General features: G+C 37.1%; 2 protein-coding genes and 2 long non-coding RNA genes across 4 annotated transcripts; 2 read left to right on the forward strand and 2 right to left on the reverse strand.

Moving 5' to 3' along the window:
• Positions 1–2,854: 2,854 nt before the first annotated feature.
• Positions 2,855–4,169, reverse strand: LOC136245134 (uncharacterized). Its single transcript, XM_066036641.1, has 6 exons — positions 4,158–4,169; positions 3,931–4,077; positions 3,805–3,881; positions 3,648–3,745; positions 3,444–3,553; positions 2,855–3,268 (listed from the first exon to the last, which is right to left on the reverse strand). The coding sequence occupies exons 1-6, from the start codon at positions 4,167–4,169 to the stop codon at positions 2,951–2,953; spliced, it is 762 nt and encodes a 253-aa protein (XP_065892713.1). The 3' UTR covers positions 2,855–2,950.
• Positions 4,170–4,550: 381 nt separating this feature from the next.
• Positions 4,551–9,927, reverse strand: LOC136245658 (uncharacterized). Its single transcript, XR_010696046.1, has 6 exons — positions 9,755–9,927; positions 8,289–8,347; positions 8,182–8,237; positions 8,043–8,122; positions 7,256–7,477; positions 4,551–4,671 (listed from the first exon to the last, which is right to left on the reverse strand). It is a non-coding gene; the product is annotated as an uncharacterized lncRNA (long non-coding RNA).
• A 1,188-nt stretch (positions 9,928–11,115) lies between these two features.
• LOC136245135 (uncharacterized) lies at positions 11,116–13,911 on the forward strand. The gene is made up of 3 exons (XM_066036642.1): positions 11,116–11,215; positions 11,280–11,467; positions 13,514–13,911. The coding sequence occupies exons 1-3, from the start codon at positions 11,187–11,189 to the stop codon at positions 13,888–13,890; spliced, it is 594 nt and encodes a 197-aa protein (XP_065892714.1). The 5' UTR covers positions 11,116–11,186; the 3' UTR covers positions 13,891–13,911.
• A 1,379-nt stretch (positions 13,912–15,290) lies between these two features.
• Positions 15,291–17,509, forward strand: LOC136245659 (uncharacterized). Its single transcript, XR_010696047.1, has 3 exons — positions 15,291–15,357; positions 15,409–15,479; positions 16,910–17,509. It is a non-coding gene; the product is annotated as an uncharacterized lncRNA (long non-coding RNA).
• The last annotated feature ends 7,646 nt before the right edge of the window (positions 17,510–25,155 follow it).

Genomic DNA, 25,155 nt, shown 5'->3' on the forward strand with positions numbered 1-25,155 from the left:
CCAGTAGCACCAGAGGTCAGGTCACACTACATAAATTATGCTTAAAAGACTACAGAAAGGACCAGAACAAAAGACGCTAGTGCTATAGCTATTGTGTTAACATGCAACTTAGACGAGCTGGCTATAGGTTTATTAAGACATTGTTGCTACATTCCTTTGCCAACCAGTGATATGGTTGTATACATAATAAAGCGATTTCCATTGTAGAATAAAAATTTTTCCACTGACTGCATACCAAATGCTAAGTCACAATGAATGAAGTTAGCAAGTAGTAACATAGACATGTATAGGTTAATGCTAGTGTGTATTACCTTCAGCTCATCTCCTGCAACCACAACCATAATAATATCCAATTAGCTGTATGTGTCCCACATCTGTTGGGTAGCCATAGCCCTTTCCTCAAATATGTATTTTTTTTGTAGCCACCGGCATTAATATTAGCTACTTCACCAACACCGTGATATGTCAAAGGGTTTTCATAGCATTGTAATTTCTTCTCTGAAAATGTCACCATTAATATTACTTCACCAACACAGTGATAAGGGATTTCTCTGGATGTACATATAGCATTGTACTTTCTTCTCTGAAACTAAGCCACTGTAAATCCATAGCTAATACACACACATTGGATAAATATCATCAAATGCTAATCACAATTAATGGTGCACAGCTTTTGCATGACTAGGATTTTATTCAACATGTTTAATTTATGCACCAACACTACATCATGAGTTCTTAAGTGGAAGAAACGAAACTGACTTATAATTTTCAAAGCGACCTGGAGAAACATTACATGTCTTAGCTAACCCAATATGTAGGTGTGCAGTGTAAGGAAAGCACATCACTGTACAGATAATACCAGTGGATAAGCCACTTCTATAGAATATATAGCATCCTATGACAGATGTATATAGCTGATTAGTACATCTTACACTCTAAAAAATAAAGTGTCCATTGCACACAAAAAGTGTGCCCCATGACACCGTTTAGTGTCACGGGGCACACTTTTTGTGTGCAATGCACACTTTATTTTTTACAGTGTAATGTTACTGTTTCATATCAGTTAACTTGGCATATCATTGATTTTAAAATTCGTTTCATAATGAAACTTTTAACCCGACTATCTACAGCTGTGGAATTCTGAACAACACGACATGAATGAAGCCTGTAGCATAGACATGTAGGCTATAAGTTAATACTATTAGTTGTATTACCTTCAGCTCATCCCCTGCAACCACCAACCATATATAATATCAAATTAACTGTATGTGTACCACATCTGTTGGCTATGGCCCTTTCCTCAAATATGTTATTTCTTTGTATATATAGTCACCATTAATATCACTTCACCAACACAGTGATAAGGGATTTCTCTGGATGTACATATAGCATTGTACTTTCTTCTCTGAAACTAAGCCACTGTACATCCATAGCTAATGCACACACGTTGGATAAATAATCATCAAATGCTAATCACAATTAATGGTTCACAGCTTTTGCATGAATAAGATTTTATTCAACATGTTTAATTTATGCACTAACACTACATCATGAGTTCTTAGGTTAAAGTGGAAGAAATGAAACTGACTTATAATTTTCAAAGCGACCTGGAGAACATTACATGTCTTAGCTAACCCAATATGTAGGAGTACAGTATAAGGAAAACACATCACTGTATAGATAATACCAGTGGATAAGCCACTTCTATAGAATATAGCATCCTATGACAGGTGTGATTAGTGCATCTTAATGATACTGTTTCATATCAGTTAGCTTGGCATATCATTGATTTTAAAATTCATTTCATAATGAAACTTTCAACCTGACTATGTGAAATTCTGAACACGAATGAAGCCAGTAGTATAGACATGTAGACTATAAGTTAATATTATTAGTTGTATTACCTTCCAGTGATAAGGGATTTCTCTGGATGTACATATAGCATTGTACTTTCTTCTCTGAAACTAAGCTACTGTACATCCATAGCTATAATGCACACACGTTGGATAAATATCATCAAATGCTAATCACAATTAATGGTTCACAGCTTTTGCATGCACTGCTAAAAATGAAGTTTGAAGGTTATCCCATGAAGGATAACGGTTATCCCTACCTTATTGGTATAAAAAATGCGTGGGATGAAGGTTATCCTACATGGGATGAAGGTTATCTCTACGTGTTAGGATAAAACTTCTGAAGTTTGACGTTTATCCCTTCGTAATATTCTAATTCCGTTTTTATCCATGCATTTACCGTGTATGTCAATTTTAAGCGCAGCGCGTCAATTTTAAGCGCAGTTTGTGTCCACATACCTGTTCTCACTGGACACAATATTATAGTAGGCCTAGGGTCTTGTATTGGTATCATATATGCTAGCAAGAATCCTGACACTGTACATAGAGCTTAATGACTGTACACATTTTACTTGGAAAGTTTGGGGTTTTTTTTGAAAAAAGGTGAATTTCAGCTCAGTAGTACAATCCAATGATTACACTGACACTACCCATGTTTCAAAGTTTTACACTTTCTGGACGATCGTATCGCAGGACATGATTACATGTATGTAGTAAAGTGCCAGTGGAGATAGAGGGAATTGCAGGTGGCTATAGGGCTAAATGTACAGATACATTCTGAGTGTCAAGGTTAATATAATCTGTGGTTAGGGTGAAGTTAACATTAATCCAATTCATCCAACCCTAGATATACAACTGTACATTCTTGAGGTGTGTGGTTACTACTCCTTGTACACCAGTACGCTGAAATACACTCTACTGAAGTTGATGAGTTGCACAAAATTGTCTTTACATTCTTAGAAATTTTATTCTCTTAATGTATATAACTATTCATTGTCAACACTCATCAATAAGTACAAGTACAATAATAACTAGCTATAGTATGTTAGTAGGCTGCTCGAAGTAGTGAACATTGTGCCTCACATTGTTATCAGTCTCTATTTCAGTGACCACTTTGGTGCAGATATTGGTGGTGATCTGGTAGATACCTTCTTGCCCCTTTTTCTAGCTTTACTTTGCCTAATAGCTTGGTCTAATTTTCTTTTATCCACAGAATCATCCAATTTAACGAAGAAGTTGTTGACCCTATCACTTCGCCACCGTAGTTCTTTAACTGAAAATACTGACTTCCCTTGTTCATCATGGTCACTTTCATCGGATGATATCATTTCAGGAATTAGTACTTTTTCCCTTTTTTTTCTGTCTTCTTCAGCGTATGATAGCTTTAGAAATTCAGTACATCTCTGTGTTACTTTCTAAGATATAAATGGGTAATATGTAACTATATTGCTAATTATAAAATTTTCTCATTTGTGATTACTTTATAGATTTAGTTGACCAAAGTCTTTGTGCTGACCTCTCCTTATTTTTTTTTTCACATATATCGTAAAATTATGCCTTAATGATTTTGAGGCAATACATTTGACATACCCTATTGAATCTCTCTCTACGCTTTTTTGTCACAACAGTCTCATCATATTTGCCACTGCTTTTGGCTCTGTGTTCCTTCCCCAAACTTTTGTAGTATGTGTAAGCAGCATCTGTACATATATCCGTACATAAATGTGGTAGGTATGAATCCCAAAACATTTGTATATATTTCCCATATGAGGAAGCAGCTATGCATATGCTCACTTCGAATGTCTTTACTTGAAAATTCTTTGTTTCCTGCCTTGACTACATCTATAAGTTTCTTTGTTATTGCCTTATTCCTTTCATGTGTAAAAGCAACACTGCATGCAGTACATAAATTGTGTTAGATTTAAAATCAATGAGCATGCTTGAACTCCACCTTGGTGAAACATCGTATCCCCTAAAATCGGAATCTTCAGACTCCTTTAACAAGTTATATGTCAGCCTAACCTCCTTCTGCAAATGATACTAAGCAATCTAAATCTTATTAGAGCAAGCAACTTACCCTTACTGGTGGCTTTGGTACCTCCTGTTTTTTTGTTGTGGTATTTTTGGCTACCAAATGTTCTATGGCTGTAACCCTTTTATCTAATCTGCCTATTTCTTGCTTAATCAATCGAGATAATGAGTTGTGAACTTCTTTTAAAGTACACTGTAAAAAATTTTTGTTAAAATAACCCAAATTTTTGGGTAGTTTCGTCTGTAATTCAGACAACCCAATATAAAGGTTACGGTAACTAGCATAACTGAGTGTCAATATAACCCACTGATTAATTAGTAATTTTAACTAAGCAGTGGTTGAAAACAACCGTGGAGTGCATCAGTTATAATAACCACCAAGAGTTAAATAAACTTTTGTAGAAATGTTAAAATAACCCATTTTGGGGGGTAGTTTTGTCTGTAATTCAGACAACCCAGTGCATGGGCTAAAATAACCTGTTTAAATGAACGTAGATATAGCCTACTATTCCTTGTGTAATTTTAACCCAGTAGTGGTTAAAGCAACGGACATGTGGATGTTTGAACGACCCAATTTTGGGTAGCTATGTACTACCCAGTAGTAGTTAGGTTAAAGTAACTTGTTTAAAATGTATATATATACATGAAATTCACATACAACATATATATGCATGTATTTTACATTTAAATAGCTATAGTTACGTTAATTTGTTTTGTCCATGAGTATGTTTGCTGCATATGTATGGAATGTCCATCATCCATCCACTAATCCAAGGTATTTGGTCATCTACAAAACACATGCATGCATTAATATTATAGTCATCTACAAAATACATGCATGATTATATAGGATGCACATGATGCATATGTAATTACATGCATCCTGGCTTCACTCTAATAGAATTGAAATACTCTAATTGTACAGTCACGACAACTCCATGAATGCTTACAGCACTGAAAGCAACCAATATAGGGCTAGCTGTACCGATACCACATGCATTTTACAGCTTATACCAATGTTAGTTTCCTATAACAAATGTCAAGGGAGTTTCAGTAAACAAAGTCATTTTGAAGCCACATAGAAAGCCAACATAGGTTCAGTAAATACAGAATGCATGGCACAAGCCAATAACTATACATTTATGGCTTTGTGAGTGGCCCACATACAGAACCAGCTTTTGTGATGATTTCGAGTGGATATAGCTTTAACGTGCATGCAATGGTTTCACAAAACATGCATGTGCACAGTGGCGCCTCGTATCCATGCAGGCACTTCCATTGTCCAGATAGCTATATATATATATACCCCATGCAAATCTATTGACCACTAATGAATTAACAAGGGGGAACCTATAAAGTTTGGGGTGGCTTCTTTATTCTGTAATGGTTATAGACACTCTAGGTGTCTGAGGATTTAAAAACCGAGGTGACGTCAACATAATTACCGAGGTGCAGCCAAGGTAATTATGTGATGTCACTGATGGTCTTTAAATCGTCGAAGGAACCTGTACAAGTATCTAAATATTTACGACAATGCACAATAACTATAGGCAGCTTCTGTAACAATTAAGTGGCAAGAGAATTTCAGCAAGCCATGCAAAAGATTCGAGATCACGGAAAGTCCTTAACCCTTAAACCAGCACGGAATATTTTGTGAATGCGTGTTTACACAAAACGGTTATAAATGGGCAGTGGGGGCAGATTTTTCCCGCCCTATTAACCTAAAACGATATATCTACAGAAAGTTTATTTAATGGGCTACTTGAGGAAGGTTAAATAAATTGTTACTACAAGCGCTAACTTGTTATGAAGCGATGAAGAACGGCGGTTGTATCATCGTGTTTATCTAACTCCCTTGTGGTGACTATTGTATAGATTGTGGGTTTAGTCACGCAAATTATATATCACGTGATTCGCCAATGAATGTCGAATCGACTGGCGTTGACTGCAGAATAATACAATACTGTAGCAGGGAGTTATGAACGATTTTCTGAAGGGTTTTCGTGTCCGTTTTGTAAACTTAACTTTTACGGTGACATTTGGCCCAACACTTTTAGCGGAGGATAAAACCCTGGGTATTGCTTTATTCCTTGTTGCACTACAAGTAAATTGGCGTTAATTGCGTGGCCACGGGTACAACATTTCAAAAGTTACAGCGCTTTGTATGCAGCCATGTGTATACGCCTATATATATATACCACTTACGCCTATGTATATATATATATATATACATAGGCGTAAGTGGGTTTAAGGGTTAAAGGGTGCAAGGTATATAGCCGTACAATCCATAATATAGTGAAGCTTCAGAGATTTGTGATAATCGTAATGAAGTTAATAACCAGTGCTAGCATGCATGACTGTTTTAGTGTAGAGAACGGTGAAGGCCACAAACTATAAGCTTAATCCTCTCACCTCCACAACTGCCATATGGCTGATTGGGTTATACACACCACTAGCTATATCACTATGTAGCTCCACTCTATACCATTTTATTTGCTCCTGCATGCGCTTATACTGTAACGGCCATGCCCTTAAGTGAACAGGAACAGGGTTAAGCAGTCTCTTGTGTACTAGTGAGCGGTTTAAATGATGTCGTCGTCAACTTTCGGGATGTCAGAAACAAGCATTTTAGATAATTCTTCGAAATGGTAACAATATAGCTACTATAATGAAGAGAAACAGTAAGTTGAGGGCAGGTTAGAGTTGTGTGTTGCTACTTTCATATACGCCTCGAATGCCTGAAAACCATGCAGACTTGGAGTTAATCACTGCCTTTCTTAACAGGTTAGTGATGTGTATTGCACTATTATAAAGGGTGCTATAGCCTATAATTTCACGCTATAGATTTTGTTTAAGTCGATCTTTGCACTTTTAGGTTATGTAATGCCTTTGGGATCACTTTTGTGTAAACAACAGCTCAATAATTAGATTCCGTAATTGGTTTAAAGTGTGCATGTAAGCAAAGCCCTTTCATGTTCCGATCAACTACTTTAATAGAACATACACTTAGAGTCAAAGTACTCTAATAGAGCAATCAGTTCTACACTATATATGTGACCGGCTGAGCAAAAACCCGACTATTTTGCATAATTCTGTTGAGAAAATTCCCATTGAGTAAATATGCATACTGCAAAAATAATTTTACACGAATTTTAATCCCTTCAGTAAACGGTAAAACACAGCTCAAACCTAAATAACTAAGTGACCGATATAGATTCCCCTAGCTGTTAATGGTGAGTAAAAATACCATTGTTTTGTTTCAGTACCATGAGCATAACAAAAGAATTGCATGTGTTATTACTGGTAGGCTATTATTACGGCTATTATTACTGCTATAAACTACTGGTGGTGCATGGGCTAGGTTGGCTCACTTGATTATGTCGTACTTTGTCTGCAGGCAGCTAAATCGAGAACAAGGGAAGAGCAACAGTGCTAGCAGCCAAGACATGTTCCCTCATGCACTGTGCTTAGGCAGCCACTTTGCACATGCCCTGACGATTCAATTTCATAGCCACCCCTTGCCTTGATAGTCCTGCTTGCGGAAGTAGCACATCTAGTCAGAGATTCAACCACTGTAAAGCCATGCAGACCACCTGTAATAACATATGTTAAGCCAGGTTGAGGCATGAGGGTTACTATATAACAATAAGCACAGCCAATTCAAAGCATGAGGTAGAACATACATGCACTACTCTAATAGAGCATACAATACAGAAGAGCCCCCATTATCTGAAAACCTGAATCACAAACATGTGCAGATAAGCAAATTTGTTTGGATAAGTGAAGCCCATTCATTTATTTACTAAGTTCATATTTACTAAGTTCATATAAGCACAAATTTGAGGGTGAATTTGAATAGCCGCCACATTGATTTTTTGGACTAAGGTAATAAATACCAAGGCATTTCACCAAATAAAAAGAGGTGTACTGATCCAATATACCAATATGTATTGGTGGCCAATATGGAGATTCCAGTGGAACCGATATTGTTCACCACCATACACCGATAAATTTCTCACTGGGTTAAAGATAATGTGCATGAACATGGTATTAGGGCCCCCTTTTGTCAATGTGCATGTGCATGGATAAAATAAACTGTTATGTGTTATTTATAATGTCTATCTCTATCATAGAACATGGCAGAACAAGCAAACTAACTTAGTTGAATGGCAGAGGAACCAGTAGCTTGACACAATCAGCGTCATTAGAACCTCATCATTGGCGATGACACAATTGAACTACATGAAATGTACACAGCTACAGTCAACCCCACACTGTGATTAAACCCTTTGCATACCTATTTGTTGTATGTTCAGTAAATATCCATGTGGTGCCAAGTATATCCTGAAGTTGCTATAATAATGCACAACTACAATATACTATTTAGTATCTAGAGCAACTAACCAAGTTCTTTGACAAGTTAACAAAAAGAAACCATCACATGACTCCACCGATTTATTCTCCTACAGAAATCACAAAGGTTAAGTACACAAATGCGACCCATTTTCAGTTCTTCTTTAACACGACATACATACACTACTGTAATCGAACATACATTAGTTACCAAAAATTTCTCTAATAGAACAGCCATTTTAATAATAATAATAATAATTAACTTTACAGTGTACATATACCTACATACATACAAGTTGCAGATGTTGGTATGATAGAATTGGGACATATGGCAGCACACTGATGGTCCACTGAAATCCTGTGTCAGTGGCCGGAAGCTAAATTGTAGTAGTGATTAGCTACAAAGTTTACTTACTAGTCTAAGATTACTTAAAAGGGGGGGGGGAAATTAACAGTTAAAGGGAGTTGAAGTTAGGTTGGTGAGGGATCTTTGAACACTTTGAGCATGGACACTTTAAGCACCATATAGGGGGAAACTTCAAGACATAAAATTTTTGTGAAACTGTTAACCATTCCTGGCCACCTGACATGTGTGGGTGTATAAATTTCAAACACCCAAATTATCCTGTTTTTGGCAGTTTTTTTCATGACGGTATTATTACATGTGGCAGTAATAGGGGTGGTGGGTGGGCATAATATAGGAGTACTAAATGGATTAGTAATACCATGATGTAGTCTAATTACGTGTTCACGGAAAGTGTGCAACAGTAACCAGATTGTTTCTTCACTTCCCCACACAAAAAATCTGGCACACAAGACTAGTAATTCTGCAGGTCAATTTTGATACATTTCAGACTATTTTTGCTTGTTAAGCTGAAGAGCTGGAGGTTGAATCACACAGAAACATCAACATGCATGTGTGTGCACACACATTTACACATCAAGTGCTAGTATGGCTACACCAACCCAATGAGTTAGCACTGGTAATCTGTATTTACTCTAACAGAACGGTGCCTCTTTCCTATTTTACAGCAGTGATTATTCATGGTGTTTTACAAGCAGATATGAACAAAGGCTGCAGAAAAGAACAGAAATACAAACACCCATGTAATTTGTTCACACACACACATGCACATACGCACACTACACTTCTAACCATTGATAGTGAAAGTCTCTAATAAAGCATACACTGATGACAGTACACAACATAAGCAATTTAAGTGTTTTCAATAGGCTTATAGCAACTATTGGAAGGGAAAACCTGGTACAGTGGAACCTCCATTATCTGAACATCAATGTGTCAGTTCAATCAAAACGTGTTGAAGCCCAGTCATTTCAGTGCTACATCCAATTTTGGTTGGTCAAAGTAGTATTGCCTACTTAATATATTGCATACTTAAATAAAAAGTACTCTAATAGAACATACATCAGAGTCAAAATACTCTAATAGAACAGTCACTTCTGCTGTTTGAATAATCAAAGTCCTACTGTACAAATAACCAAAAGATTATACTCACCAAATTATGCTAATCAGCTTCAGAACATTCACCTATTGCCTACATCAATCAGAGACATCATGGAAGACTGAAAAACGAAAAAATATGTATACAGTTGAACCTTGGGCACTCTAGTACCTAAAACTGCATGTCTGTATCTTAGAATGTCCGTAACTAAGAAATGCATGCTAATATATACTGCAGTAAGCGACTAATAATATTGTTAATTGTTTATCACTTGGTGCTGTGCAGTTAGTGGGCAAAGTAGGAAATCACTATAGTACATCCGGGTACATCAGCAAAAATACATAAAATAGGTACTTGTATTGCTCAGAAACATGTTGCTAAATTGTAATATACACAGGAGTATTCTATCATCAATTGGGCAACATCAGCCCAAAATATTGGAGTTCACTAAAAGCATCCATTTAGTTACTATTGCTAAGTCATCCATCATAAAAAAATACGGACCAGATGAAATATTGAAGCCATTTATGACTGCTATTGAAGAGTTGGAACAGGTTATTTAAATTATTACAACAGTATGTACATAAGTCCTTTATATAGGAGAACGGAGTTACATTTCAAATAGGAAGTAGTTTTCACACATTTAGAGGTACTCTAACCCTAGTTGCTGGAGACAATCTTGGCAGTTGGTACATCGGAGGATACAAACAGCTATCTTCAGCAAAACGGAAGTGCCAGCATTGCATGGCAGTTTCTGTACATATGCAACAGAAGGTATAGTACATAACAACTTGAGGCAAATACATATGGTTACACAATGCATGACAGTTTTATACAGATGAATTTCAACCACGTACTCGTCAAACTCATGAACAACATTGTAAGAAGCTCAAAGGTCCTCTACACAAACATATTGCAAAAACGTTTGGACTTGACAGGGACTCTATATTGAATTCATCCTGATTTTTTCACATAGTAGATGGCTTACCACCTGACATTATGCATGATATCCTAGAAGGTAGTTTACAGTATGAAGTTAAGGAACTATTGAAGCATTGCATACACACAAAAGCATATTTCACTCTTCATGAGCTAAATACAATGACTGAAGAATTTCCATATGTACTTTCCGACAAAGCAACCAGACCAGCGAAAATTTCTCCAACCACTTTAGCATCCAGTGATCATTCAGTGAAACAGAAAGGTAAATACACGTATGTACACATACTTACATTTCTATGTGATTCATGCAGCTGCTGAAATGTGGTGTCTGGGTCGGTTCCTACCTCTAATGGTTGGAGACAAGGTGCCTGAAGGTGACAGTAGATGGCAACTATTTCTCACCTTTTTAACAATCATGGACTACGTGTTTGCACCACTCACTGAGGAAGATCACATATCATACATCTGCTACCTCATAGGGTCCCATCACTGTAGATTCCGTGAACTATATCCTCACTGTTCTATTATTCCAAAACAACATAATATGATTCACATCGCAGATTGGATGGAAAAGTAAATACGTATAAGAACAATAACAAATGAGCTTACACATGTACACAGCGTACACTTACTGTAGGTGTGGCCCAATGACTCGATACTGGTGCATGAGGTTTGAAGCAAAACACAGCTACTTTAAAGATTTGGCACAAAAAACTAAGCAATTTAAGAATATTGCAATGTCTCTGGCTCATCATCATCAGCAGTTGGCTTGTTATCACTTGAGCAAGTCAGGATCTTTGGTCAAGGGTGCAGAAACACCACAAGGTACAAATAAACCACATACACGTTGTATTTCCATTAGGGCTGAAACAGATATCCGTATTATCCGGATATCCGGATAATAAATTACTATCCGGACAATACCGGATAGTAATTTGATGGCATCAGGATAGTTCCTAATAATTTGAAGCAAGAATTTTTCCTTCATACTTAGCTTCTACAGTTAAACATTACCACAAACTTGATTAATTTCTATTCAAGTGCTATATGTTTGTTTCTAAAGTACTAGTAAAACAAACATGTTCACAACTAAATATACAATTTTAATAGCAAATGATGATGTCACTATCCGTAGGATATCCGGAAAGGTTTTGTACAGGATATTTGGATAGTGAAACCGTTTCAGCCCTAATTTCCATACTGTAAATCAGGAAAATTTCGTTGTCAAAAATTTTTCATCACCAAAATTAAAACAACAAACTATAACTAAGAATAATAATAATAAATGAGCTATTAAATGTAAGCCTATATATACTAAGCCACTTTGTCAAAAACTCAATTATGAAAGCGACAAAAATAAGTTACGTCGAAATTTTAATAAACAAAATTTTCTATGCCGAAAATTTTCTGATGTACGTACGGTAATTCAGGTCATCGTTGTAAAGTGAGTGAGTTGGATTATGGTGAATTATTTTGTGAAGCTTGCCCACCAGTAACAGGAGAGTCTGATATACACAGGTACAGTATGTACATAGAGCTGGGCGATATCACAATTTCTTACCAACGATATATCACTGCCCAGAATGGGACATTGGAAACAGTGGAAATTGAAAACTGAAACTGAAACGGAAAAACTGAAACTGAAAAACTAAAATTGGTCAAAACTTCATATTAACAGGTACCTCTTAACAAAGACCACCTCTGTAATAAGACCACCCGTATAATAAGACCGCCTCTAATAAGACCACCTCATTATAGTAGTCATGTCAAGTAGGTCCAACAAAAAGGCCATTAGGTGTACTCATGATGTAATAAAGTATCAATCAATCAGACAGTACTTAAAAGTAAAACGACAGCTGCAGGGTTGTACATAAGGATATACTGTCTTACCATACCAAGACCTAAAGTCCATGGTCATGTCACAATGAAAATCGGGTAATTGCATGCACAATTGCTCAGCTGATACTGGATTTCTCATGAATTGTGCATGATTTAAGAGTTGCATAGTTAAATTAATGATCTTGGACTTTGTATCTTGGTAATAGTTAGACACTCGTGATAAGTGTCTTCGAGGATTTAAAAACCTGTCAATAATTACCTGCGCCTCAGTAATTACTGATGTCACCTCAGGTTTTTAAATCTTCGAGGATGCTTATTACGTGTGCCTAACAATTATTAAGACACAAAGTCAAGAATCATTAATGTTGATTTTGTAACCATGCAACTCCTAAATCATGCACAATAATATTCATGAGAAATCCATTATCAAATTCAATTATGCATGCAATTGCTCCATTTTCATTTGTGACATGACCATGGACTTTAGGTCTTGGCATGATAAGATAGTATATCCTTTTGTACGATCCTGCAGCTGTCATTTCAACTTTTAAGTACTGTCTGATTGATTGATACTTTATTACATTATGAGTACACCTTAGCTATATTTTTGGACCTACTTGACATAACTACTATAATGAGGTGGTCTTATTTTAGAGGCGGTCTTATTATAGAGGTGGTCTTTGTTAAGAGGTACCTGTTAATATGAAGTTTTGACCAATTTTAGTTTTTCCGTTTCAGTTTTTCAGTTTTCAATTTCCACTGTTTCCAATGTCCCGCCCAAAATGTGACGATATTACTAAGTATCACGATATCCATACTTGGGTGGTACAAAGTATTAATTTTTCAAAAATACATAAATGGCTCTTTCTTTGGATTTATGTTGGCTAACATTTTTATCGTAGGGTTGCATAAATACATGTAAATTGCACCAAATACACAGAAATCTTGAAATACGATATAACGATATTGCAATTTGAAGACGATATCAGAAGTAAATATCACGATATACGATAATATCGTGATATTGCCCAGCACTATATGTACACATGCGTTCCACTGTACCTCAAAATATTACACTGTACATAGAGTGGGATGGATACAGTTTCAAGGAACAAAGTATATCAAAGGGCATTATTGTACTGGCTTCATCGGAGATTTTACCAACATTTGGAATCATCATTGACATCATCTTGATGGATAATGAAAATGCTTACTTTGTTTGTGAGGAATTGACTACAGAAGAATTTTCTGGACATTTGCACTCCTTTGTAGTTCGAAGAGAAACACCAATTCCTTTAGTGTTCTGCAAACAACATGAACTTTCAGATTACCACCCACTAGGACTGTATAGGTTACGTTTGTTTAGGACTACATGTTTGTATGTTGTACCACAGTATCATTTGATGTGATATTGGATATTTGGGATACCAATAAATCTATCACGTAATTTTCTTAAGTCATTAGCTGTTAAAGACGATATTAAAGACTTGGTATGATTCATATCCAACAAGTTGATGCTGTGCTACTTCCAAAAACCAGGCACAGTACACGTCTAGCTACCTAGACTTAATCAGTAATGCTTATTTTTTAATATTCATTCTTGCAATATTCAGAGTTTTGAATCAGTTTATTATTTTTACTGACAGAATGTATTTCGTACTTCACAAAATATTTTTAATTCCCGAAATACGTTGTTATGTGCTGTTAGGATGCAGAAGTACTTTCTTAACTGTATTGTAGGTTGTCTATCATATTAAATCCTTTGAGCAAAGCCTGTGACTGCTCTTCATTAATTGCGTCAGTACAAGTCACGCCCACGTTTAAGACGAAAGATACACATAGCCTACGAGGCATTCTACAGTGTTTTTCAGTTGTCAAAAGCCTGAAAAATCCACAGGCTAAGCCGCCTACAAAGATTACAGAAAGTAGCTACACCCGGTTTGGGCGGAGAAGAAAGCTTGCTCGAGTTAAAGCTTGGCTGAAGTAGTATCAGTATCTCAGTGATACTGGTTGTACGCTCACCTGAGCCCTTACATAGTATTTTCAAGAAAGCACCCTCTGAAGGCAGTTGCTACACAGGCCATGGCTGTCAATGGTACAAAACCACTGGGAGTGGACACATGTTTACCTCTTGGGCTCAGGTGAACATGAACTGACTATTAACACATCCATTGACTATAGGGTGACATGGATAAAGCTAAAGTATGTTGAAGGATGTATTGGTGCTCTTGACTCCTCACAAACACTCAAAATAATTGGCACGATATTTGATATTTTGCTGATTAAGGAGGATGATCCATACTTTGTCTGTGAAGTCATGACGACTGAGGAATGCTCAGATCATCTGCTCCAACTGCCATCATATTTTACAAACACAAAGAACTGGCAGATCATCACACCTATGGGACTACACAAATTATGACTTTTTGAAGGCAGTCTTCCTTCTTTATTATATCATGTAATAATGGCAATTGTTTGTTTCGTTGGGAAGACTGTCAAAAACAAAGTGCTTGGATTAAAATAGCACTTTTTGCTAATGTATAGTGATTAAAGTGGGACAATTAGCACCGTACACCAACAACTACCGTAATGTAGCATTCGCAACTTCTAAAATTTTCTCGTGTTCCAATTGAAGTTCACCAAACATTAAAATGAGACTTGCCCAGAGACTCGCCTAACAATGACAACGTATGCAATAATCTTAATGTACCTACAAGTATCATGTGCTTGCTATCGATGTACCGGTAGTATAACTTGTGCCCTGAACTTGTGCCGAGACATAAGCTTACTTATTGAAATGTGACAAAACCAGGTTTCAAGTATTTTTTTTGTAGTGCCATTGTTGTCGTCTCCATGGATGATGTCTCGAAGTTTGGGTATGTATGTTTTTTTTTTTTTAAATCTCGATTTATAGCACTTTATTTTAGGATGTCCAACTATGAAACGCCCAAGATATTCTGTGTATTACAAGGACGTGTCTTTCGCAGATGGAAAGGACGTAAGTATAGGTCCCCAGATAGGTGTAATATAAAGTAGGGGTAGCGTATAGAGCATTTTCATACCCATGGTAGCGCAATTTAATTGATGCCATGTTCTTGAACTAACTGGAAATGGCATCAACTCTTATAATTGGCTAGAAACTAACTGAATACATGAGAAACTTACGTTGAGGTGGAAGTATGACCAGTCTGGGACTATGATGGAGCTTTGGCTAATGCTGGGATTGCTGTATGCTGCTGTATGGTTCTGTGGGGCTGGGTAATTGTAATTGTAATATTTAAATGGGTAGAGACCTATACTATAGAATGCAAGGGGGTGTCACTCCAATAGCCACTGTACTACGATCTGCGACTGCAGTTAAAGCAACAGGTCAAAGGACGAGACCAATTTTGCAAGAAAGACAATGGTCATGTTGCTTTCCCAGCACGGTCAAAGCTTCGCGAGATAGTAGTGTACGAAATGTAGGGGAAATTTACGGAATTAAGTCAAAGTCAAGACAAATTTTGACGAAAGTCAACGGTCAAAATCGAAAATCGATTTTGACCGCAGTCACAGATCATAGTACAGAGGCTATTGGAGTGACACCCCCTTGAGAATGCATTAGTCTCGCTTTGCCAGACCCACTCTTCGCACAGTGCTTATCAATAATAATTATAAGTGCCTAGCTGCGAGAGGGTCTGGTACAGTTCGAATAGCAAAGTTGTTCTGACACCCTGAGATTTTTCAGGGTGTTAATGAAACACCTGGTTAACTTTCATCACCAGTTGTTAACGAATTCCTTTCTCTATTGACAGTAAGCCACCAACGACATGACTGTCCGTGATCAGGTGTTTCATTAACACCCTGAAAAATCTCAGGGTGTTGGAACAACTTTGCTATTCGAACTGTACCAGACCCTCTCGCAGCTAGGCGCTTATAATTATTATTGATAAGTGCCGCGCGAAGAGTGGGTCTGGCAACGGAAGACTAAGAATGCATGTCGTTATGCACTTGTCAATTTCATGCCCCACCCTGGGGGTCCCCACACCCCAGGTGGGGATTTGACATTGGTTCTTGTATCCACCCCTGGGGAAATTGACAGTTGTCCTCTTCCCCACGAAACTACCAGATTTCCTACGCCTGGTATCATTTTCATATGTCTTTCCTGTCACTTCAACGTAACTTTCTCACTTATTCAGTTAGTTTCTAGCTAATTAAAAGGTGATTCCATTTCCAACGGGTACAAGAACATGGCGTTGATTACATTACCATGGATATGAAAACACTATAGAGCCAGACTTCTTTTTCCTACCCACACACAAAAGGGTTCTGGCTATGCCTACTGCTAACTAACAGTACTAACTTTTTCCTCAAAGTTATTTTTTTGGCAAGAGGGGCCATGGCATGCCTAAAATCATGTGCATTGTGTTGCTTTTTTTTAAATTTTAGGACACAAACACTGTATTGTTCATATTTTCATTGAACTTTCCATGCAAACATCTGCTGAATGTTACAATAGACCCCCAGCCTGATGACATTTCACAGCATAATATTGATTCAGCAAGGCTTCAGAATGTTTTAAGTGAAACCATCGATGATCTTCCGGAGGGAAAGTTATGTCAGATAAACAGTAAGATTCCAAATATCATGATTCTATTGTGGGACTTTAAACACTTCACCCCCTGCTCAAGTGCCCAATACGAAAACTTCCCTTGTGTGAACGAAGTCGACCGGAGTTTTCAGTTTCCAAAGCCACTTTTAGATGGATCTATTTGTTTGCCATTTTTTACATTGGGAAAGAAAGACAACGAAATTTTTCATGATCGAAATAACTTAATTTTAAAGTCATTGTTTAAATTTTCTGAAGTCACAGAATAGAAACGAATAAATGCTCTCTATAATTCACTTTGCTCAAATGCTGGTAATAACTTCAAAGTAGAGACATCCGATCCTACCCAAACTACTGTTCACTATAGCCAGTTCTCTGGCGGTGGAGACTTGTACGTTACATGTGAAACAATACCACCTCTAGTTTTCCTTGCCCCAAATGATGATCGAAATTCTTCTGGCACCACTGAGACAGGTAATGCTTTTGGCGCCACTAACACAGATGATGATAATACTAACTTCGACCCATCAAATTCTTCCCATAAGTTTTCCCCAGTGAATCCTGGAACCTCAAAGTTAACTGCTCTTGCAATAGAGGGGAAAAAAGGTGACTATTCAAAGTCGAAACTCAAGTATCAGTTATGGGCCAATATGGTTCGTATCACTGTTGAAAAGCTTACGGATGCCCTTCAAAGTAACTTTACGAAACAGGACATTCTTGAGGTGAAAACATTGATAGGATATGGGATGGCATGTGGAGGAAGTGGATTATTTGGTGCATATAAGTTAGAGATGACATTTGGTAAGCCTACACTATTTATAACCAAAGAAGAGCTTGGATTCATTGATAGGTTGTATGCTGCAGGAAAGATGGATTTTACTTTAAACTATTTTTTAGACAATGAAAAAAAAATTAATACATAAGGCCATGCGTTCTGTTACTAGCAGCAGTGTTTAGTGTAACCATGCTATTGTGTACATCAAATATCTTCAATTTAGCACAAATGAATATTCACCTATACTTTCACTGACTCGTGTTTCTGTGTAACTCATTAGAATTTAAACATTAATTTACATTGTACAATATGTATACTTTATGCAAGAAGTATTATGGCTAACTGTTAGAATTATGAATTTAGAACTCTGTATTTATTTTACATTGTACAATATGTACTTTATGTAAAAAGTATCATTGCTAACTGGTAGAATTATGACTTTAGACTTGCCGACTTGTTATGGGTCAATACTTCTTACTATTTAGTACTTTAAATACGATAAGTGCAATCCAGAACCAGTTACAGTCTAACAACCACAAGTTGTGGCAGATGTACCACCACCAGCTACACCCAACCATTAGACAAAGTGGTGTGTGTGCGCGTGTGTTTGTATCTGTGTTGGAATTTATCACAATGATGCTCCTCGTTGTGTTACTTCAGTACTATGATTGCTGATGGTAGAGCAATGTAGCATGTTCTCGATGACGGTGGCATATTCGTCACCAAGTTTATCCGAAGTGATGCAGCGGCTGGGGAAGGCTCACTAGTATGTGTTGGCACCATATCTTTAAAAAGTAAACGGTTGAATTGAACAATTGCATCTAACAAACACAAAATATTGGTGTAATGTTTATATAATCAAGCAAATCAGTGAGCAGTGATTAATGCGTAATTGAGTGACCTTTAGAGAATGTCATATAGATCTTCTAGGGTCAGTCTTCTCTTCAGTTGGTACTCAGCTTATGTACTCATTCTTCCACGGCTGGACCTATAGGTAATAGGAGAGGCTATTCAATAGTGCAACTGAACACTAGTAGGAACAGTTGGAAACCCGACTAATACTCTGAGGGATAATGCCTTAGCACTCAACTGAACACTAAAGGCAATCCTCAACTGACCTCAAGGCAGAACATACAGGCCACCCTCACACATGCCCCAAAATACTACAGGAGTAGGTACTGGGCAGCACTTTATTAAAATCCAAACCCACAATGAAAACACTGTGTTACATATTACATTTTAAATATGCTTTTGTATTTACTTATGTGGCTGAGGTAAAATCCTAAAATGGCTTCTGGTTTGAAGCCATGCTACATAGACATTAAGTAGCTAATGGCCCATGTCATATAAGGAATAAAGCAATTAAATTCTTACGGCTTCTGTGCAACATGTGGGCAACTCACTAGGCTGCTGCTTGTTATGTGGGCATATCACTCTGTCTTGTTTGAAGTGGGCTGTCACCCCACTGGTGTGCAGCCAAAATAGAGTGCAATGCCCACTTCTGTTTTAACAGTGAATATTAGATGGAAGACAAGAAAATTATGTACACACTGACATGTTCTACATTTCAGTCTTGCTGCTTTACTTTAACTCTAATTGACTAGTCTTTTGGCCACCTTTTTTTTCTGCACTATATAACTATTAAAAAGGCGGCCAAAAGACTATAGTCAATTGGAGTTAAAGGTATTAATTGGAAAGCAGAATAAAAAGGTGGCCAAAAGACTAGTCAATTAGAGTTAAAGGTATTAATTGGAAAGCAGCAAGACTGAAATGTAGAACATGTCAGTGTACATAATTTTCTTGTCTTCCATCTAATATTCACATATATAGCTACTCATCATTCTTGGCCGCACCAGATATCAGGTCTTTCAATTGCAGTTTTTATTGTAGTTCTTGGGCGCGCCTTTTTTTACAGTGAAGATGTTTTTGCCACGGTTTATACTACAACTATTTTATTATGATTTCTACAGCTATATACCAACTAGCTAGCTATCAACTGAGTCACAAATGAGTTTTAATATCTGATACAGTGGCAAGGTAAGTAGCACTTCTTCCACAGGAATCTGCATAGCCAAATATGTTGAAAACATAGCTGCAGCTACCTAATTTTACACTGATAATACCCGGTTAAGACTACCATGATCACTATACTGTTCAAGAAAAAAAGTCTCACTCATCGAAACTCTGTACTGATCAATTCCATGTGGACAGGAAGGAGATCAAGGTCTGTGGATACATGTAATGTGCTGGGAACAAACAGAGGGTCAGCTTTTACTACACAAGATAACTTCAGATGGTAGTGACTGTTTGTTTCCTTTTGGGGTTGGCACCATGTACCACTGCTTTTATCAAAATATGGCCTTCTTTCTAAGTGGGCTACCACAATATCATTAGGAGGAGAGGGAATGATCCATCAGGTAATCTCAAGCTACCACGGCTCCCTTGGCAAACACGGATATTGCCAGCGAGAAAGCGAACAAAGAAGGGATGTAAGTTTTTCTCATGTGTAAATCTTTGTTGCTGCACACCACCAGGGAAAAAGACTATCTAATTATGAGTAAACTAACTCATCAACACTGAAAGTTAGCTACAGTAGCTACTCCTTTAGCCAAAAACATTTTATTTAACTATTAACTTTGAAGTTAACTGACAGTGTGGTTGAGGCATACTAAATGATGGATTCCACACTTGACTCGAGTAGGGTGCAGCCGAATTGAATGAAAAATTGTTAACAGATGCTGGTGGATATAATACTTAGTTTGGATAGTGTGACCAGAATAGTTTCATAAGGATACAGACTATCTAATTATAAGTAAGCTAACTCATCAACACTGAAAGTTAGCTACAGTAGCTACTCCTTTAGCCAAAAACATTTTATTTAACTATTAACTTTGAAGTTAACTGACAGTGTGGTTGAGGCATACCAAATGATGGATTCCACACTTGACTCGAGTAGGGTGCAGCCGAATTGAATGAAAAATTGTTAGCCATTTGGGGAGAAGCAAAGTATGGGTAACCACACTGTTCCTGGTGAAATCCATGGGTTTGGTGGGAGAGGTGACCAGGGTGAGGTAATATCACAAGATAGAGTAGTACCCCACTGGTTACTTACACTGTTACTAGCTGAGTGGATGGTAGTCACTGATGAATGGACAGAAGGTGTAGGCAGCACAAATAAAGTCGTAGATCTATCAACCAAAATAGAAGTACTGACAGCCCAAGAATCTGAGCTGAGCAGTCAGATAACAAAAACCTCCAAAGCTATACAACCTAACCCTTCATTGAGCAGTTCCCAACCTCCTGATAGAAAATCTAATGTTGTTGTCTATGGAGTGGAGGAAAGTCCTCCAAGCACACCATGAGGCGTTCGCCTCCAAAAGGATACATTTGCTGTGTCAAAAATATTTGGAAGCATGGATATTGACAATGAACCTACTCAAATTCCGGACTGCTACAGGCTTGGGAAATATAAACTACTTCAACCTGGACCTATATTAGTAAACTTCAACTTGCCATAGATGCCTCTTCCATCCTCGCAAATAGAATGTCACTGAAACCCCCAGTATTTATAAAACCGGATTTATCTCCTGCTGAACAGAAAGTGGAGTCAATTTTACTGCAAGAAAGATGGGGATTAATACAAGGAGGTGATGACCGAAAAGTGATAAAAATAAACAGTAGAAACAGCTGCATTTATCTGAACAACAAAATCTATGGAAAAGTTGTTAATTCTCAGTTCCAGTAATCAATTAAATTCCCACCCAATTCTTTACACACATCCGACTCAGCCAACGGCACTTCTAGAACCATTTATTAACCGACTGTTCAATCCTGTGACTCATCTCATTCAACAACTATCAACTCAATTGGCACTCAATCACCTCCTATGGAGGTAAACACGAGCTCTACATGACTTCAAGGCCTGAACTTTAGTCAAATGAATTCCAGAAGTCTTGTTAAGAAACTGTCATGGTTTCAAGCTTTTGTTTACTCATCTAATTATAACATTTTTGTGTATCTGAAACAATTATTATGTGGATAATGTAGCTTTGGAACCTGGGGCCCAGGAAAAATTGCCCCAGTTGCCTCCCCTCTGTCGGCGGCCCTGCACATACGTAGTTGTAATTCAAATTTGTAATTGAAATCAGGGGTGGACCTAAGATTTTTAGAAGAGGGTTTCCAGTGGTAGTAAGACTCAGATGTGGAGGTCTGGGGACACAGCCCCCAGACACTGACAAGGTTTTAATTTTACAATGCTTGAAATTTAATGAAAGTTATTGTTTAAAACCTATACTATATATTACACAGAGTTTCTGATCTACTGATGCTCACTAGCATATAATATGTCACGTTTTCACCAAGAGTTATGTACTTAGCTATGATAAATTGGTTTACTGGATCTTTATGATTAGCTTCAACTATTTAGTTAGCTTTATAGCTAGTCATGATTCTGTTTATCAACTCTTTGCTTTTTCATAGCTACTTGACATTTCTCCTTCATTAATCATCATTACTGAAACTATATTACCATCACCTTCTATATCCTCTTCTGTTTGCTCTGTATAGTCTACTCAACTGCTATGTCAATAACAAGAATTACCAGGGGTGGAGAACAGCACTCTAACAGAATAGTGCTGTAAGTTGGGGGACGATGGGGAAGTTGGGGGTGGGGGGGGGGAACATATGAGGTGGTTAACATTCAGGAAGTATCTTACTAATAATACTAGAGTTGCCCATGGCTGGACAGTTGTTCTGAAGTAAGCCCAGCCCCAAAGCGGTTTCTGAAAACCCCAGAAACCCTCCTAAAACCACCCCTGTGAAATTGTACAAGAAGAAGATTATCAGAGCTGACTAAAGCTATATTTTAGGAGAAATGCTAAGAAGCTAAAATCTAAATACTGCAATAGAACAGCCAGCTACTCAAATAGCATACTAATGTGACACCATTGTACTAAACATCCTTCCATACCAATCACTTTTTCGTTGAATGTATGCCTTTTAGACCATTATTAATAATAATATACGCTGCACAAGTAATATCAAATTAATTTTTAGCTAAAACGTACAGTATTCAATAATTCTTTTGCAATCAACATTAATTCTTGCGGTGAAATTATGACAGACTTATTTAAAGTTAACAAGGCAATATAACTTTGGATGTATCCATTAACTGGACTACTACTTTTTGCTTTTTTGCATTAATTGTAGAGATTTATCTTGTACTACAACAGTGTTAGATACCCAAATATGCATGGTCGCAAGCTGCTGCATGCATAACAAATTTTTATTGGCAGGGATGGTATATAGAATAAGCTATACCACTCCAAGAACAGCCAAATGCAATTAACTATAATTATCCCTCACAAAACTATGCCTTTTGTACAAAATTATCAGAAGTGTTAAAACCATTACACTAGGTACATTTTGCATCAAAGCATCTTATTGCAGACCACTTAATACTGTTAACATGACCTGTTTCTAAATTGAATGCGTATAATTGATAATAGTGAACCTGTGTCTGATATCCAAATGCAAGCAGTAACATTCAGTGAAAAAAATTTGAAATGTTATATATACATACATATATGATTTCACCCATACACGGTAGCTGCTACACAGTGAGTTGTAATACCACATTATGTTGTACCATTGTGCTGTGCATGGTTATATATGCATTGGCTTATATATAATCATGAAACTGCAAAATAGAATGAATTGGTAGAGAAGGAAGTATAGGCATTTTTAAAATAAAATTACAGATGTGAAAACCAATGTGTCACCAATACCATTCATGGCTAATGCAACAGGTTTATGGCATGTCATGATCACAGGGCCGACAAGAGGGGGAGCAACATTTTTCCCTGGGCCCCAGCTTGAAAGGGGTCCCAGGGCTTGAAATTGAACTAAAGACCATGAAGGTACAACAAAAATCACAGGTATTAGGAAATTGCCATATTGTTCTGCACCAATGCCAAGTGCTTTTAGCCCACGTACATTTACACACACCTTTTCATAAATCGCACAGAAATGCTGTGTCTTCTCTTCAGAACAAGTGAGCAGCTTTAACAGATCGTCCATATGTGCAGCAATTACTTGCTGTGTATTACCAAATCTAACATCGCTAACCTGTTTACAGTTGAAGTGATTATCTCTAAGTGAGCATTTGTGCATGCAGGCATGAGGTCAGCATACAATAGTAACAACACTCCACTCAAACCTACGTAATCCCTCTCCTTATTCTTTATCTTTATTAGCAGTACCATTATCACTTCAAAGAATCATCTACAATGCTTGCTATCAACATTCCGAATGCATCATCTAACAGCGCGAGAGACCGGATATCACTATTCCCATTTACATTAGGGCATGCCTTGCCTGCTACAGGATAAGTGCAGGTACTACCAAAACATTCCACTGAAGTTACAGAGTTTGGTGAGCCTTTTAGACTGATTCTTGTTCTAAAAAGTAAAGTATTTTGAGATATTTCTCTGTATTTTACTTGTTAATTACTGTCCGATAGTAAATTTTCAAGCGATATAGGCGATACCGATAGTGATACTATCCCGATATTCCGATATGCACATACTATCCCTCAGCCCTAGTCGAAACAAATCACCCTGTAGAGAGATCTAATAGAAACAAGTCACCCTGTAGTCAGTGTTGGGCAAGTTACTCTGTAAAAGTAATTAGTTACATATTACTTGCAACTGAACTATTTAGTTACAGTTACATATTACCCATAAAATAAAGTAACTATAATAATATTACATATTATATTACTTTGTGTCCACAGCCTTAAGCTGTCACGTGTGAAACTACCACCTTATCATGTGACATGATTGCGTTGTTGGACAATGTGTAAATCTTGGTTATAAGTAAGAAGCTAGTGAATAAGCTTCATTCAGTAGGCTTTGTTACTTCGTCTTGGCTAGGGGTTACTCAGAGAATAACTAATGAGATTAGTAACTTCGTTACTTGTAATAAAAATATTACGTAATATTAGACTCGATACAGTAACTATATTATTAGGTAACACGTTACATTTGTAAGTAAAGTAACTTGAGTTATATTACCCGCTTTTATAGTGTATTTCGTTATATTACTTAGTTACCACAAAAGTAATAATATTACGTAACACGTTACTCCCAACACTGCCTGTAGTGTACCTAACCTAGCAAAATAGAACTGGAAACCTAAGAACAGTACCTGACCTAGCTAACAAAAAGGTGTAACAGAAAAGGGCCAAAGAAAAGAAAAAAAATCCCTCCTACCCCAGGATTCGAACAGCAGGTCACCAATGTCTAGTCGGGG

The sequence above is a fragment of the Dysidea avara genome, chromosome 15 (genome assembly GCF_963678975.1).
Source record: "Dysidea avara chromosome 15, odDysAvar1.4, whole genome shotgun sequence".
Lineage (NCBI taxonomy): Eukaryota > Metazoa > Porifera > Demospongiae > Dictyoceratida > Dysideidae > Dysidea > Dysidea avara.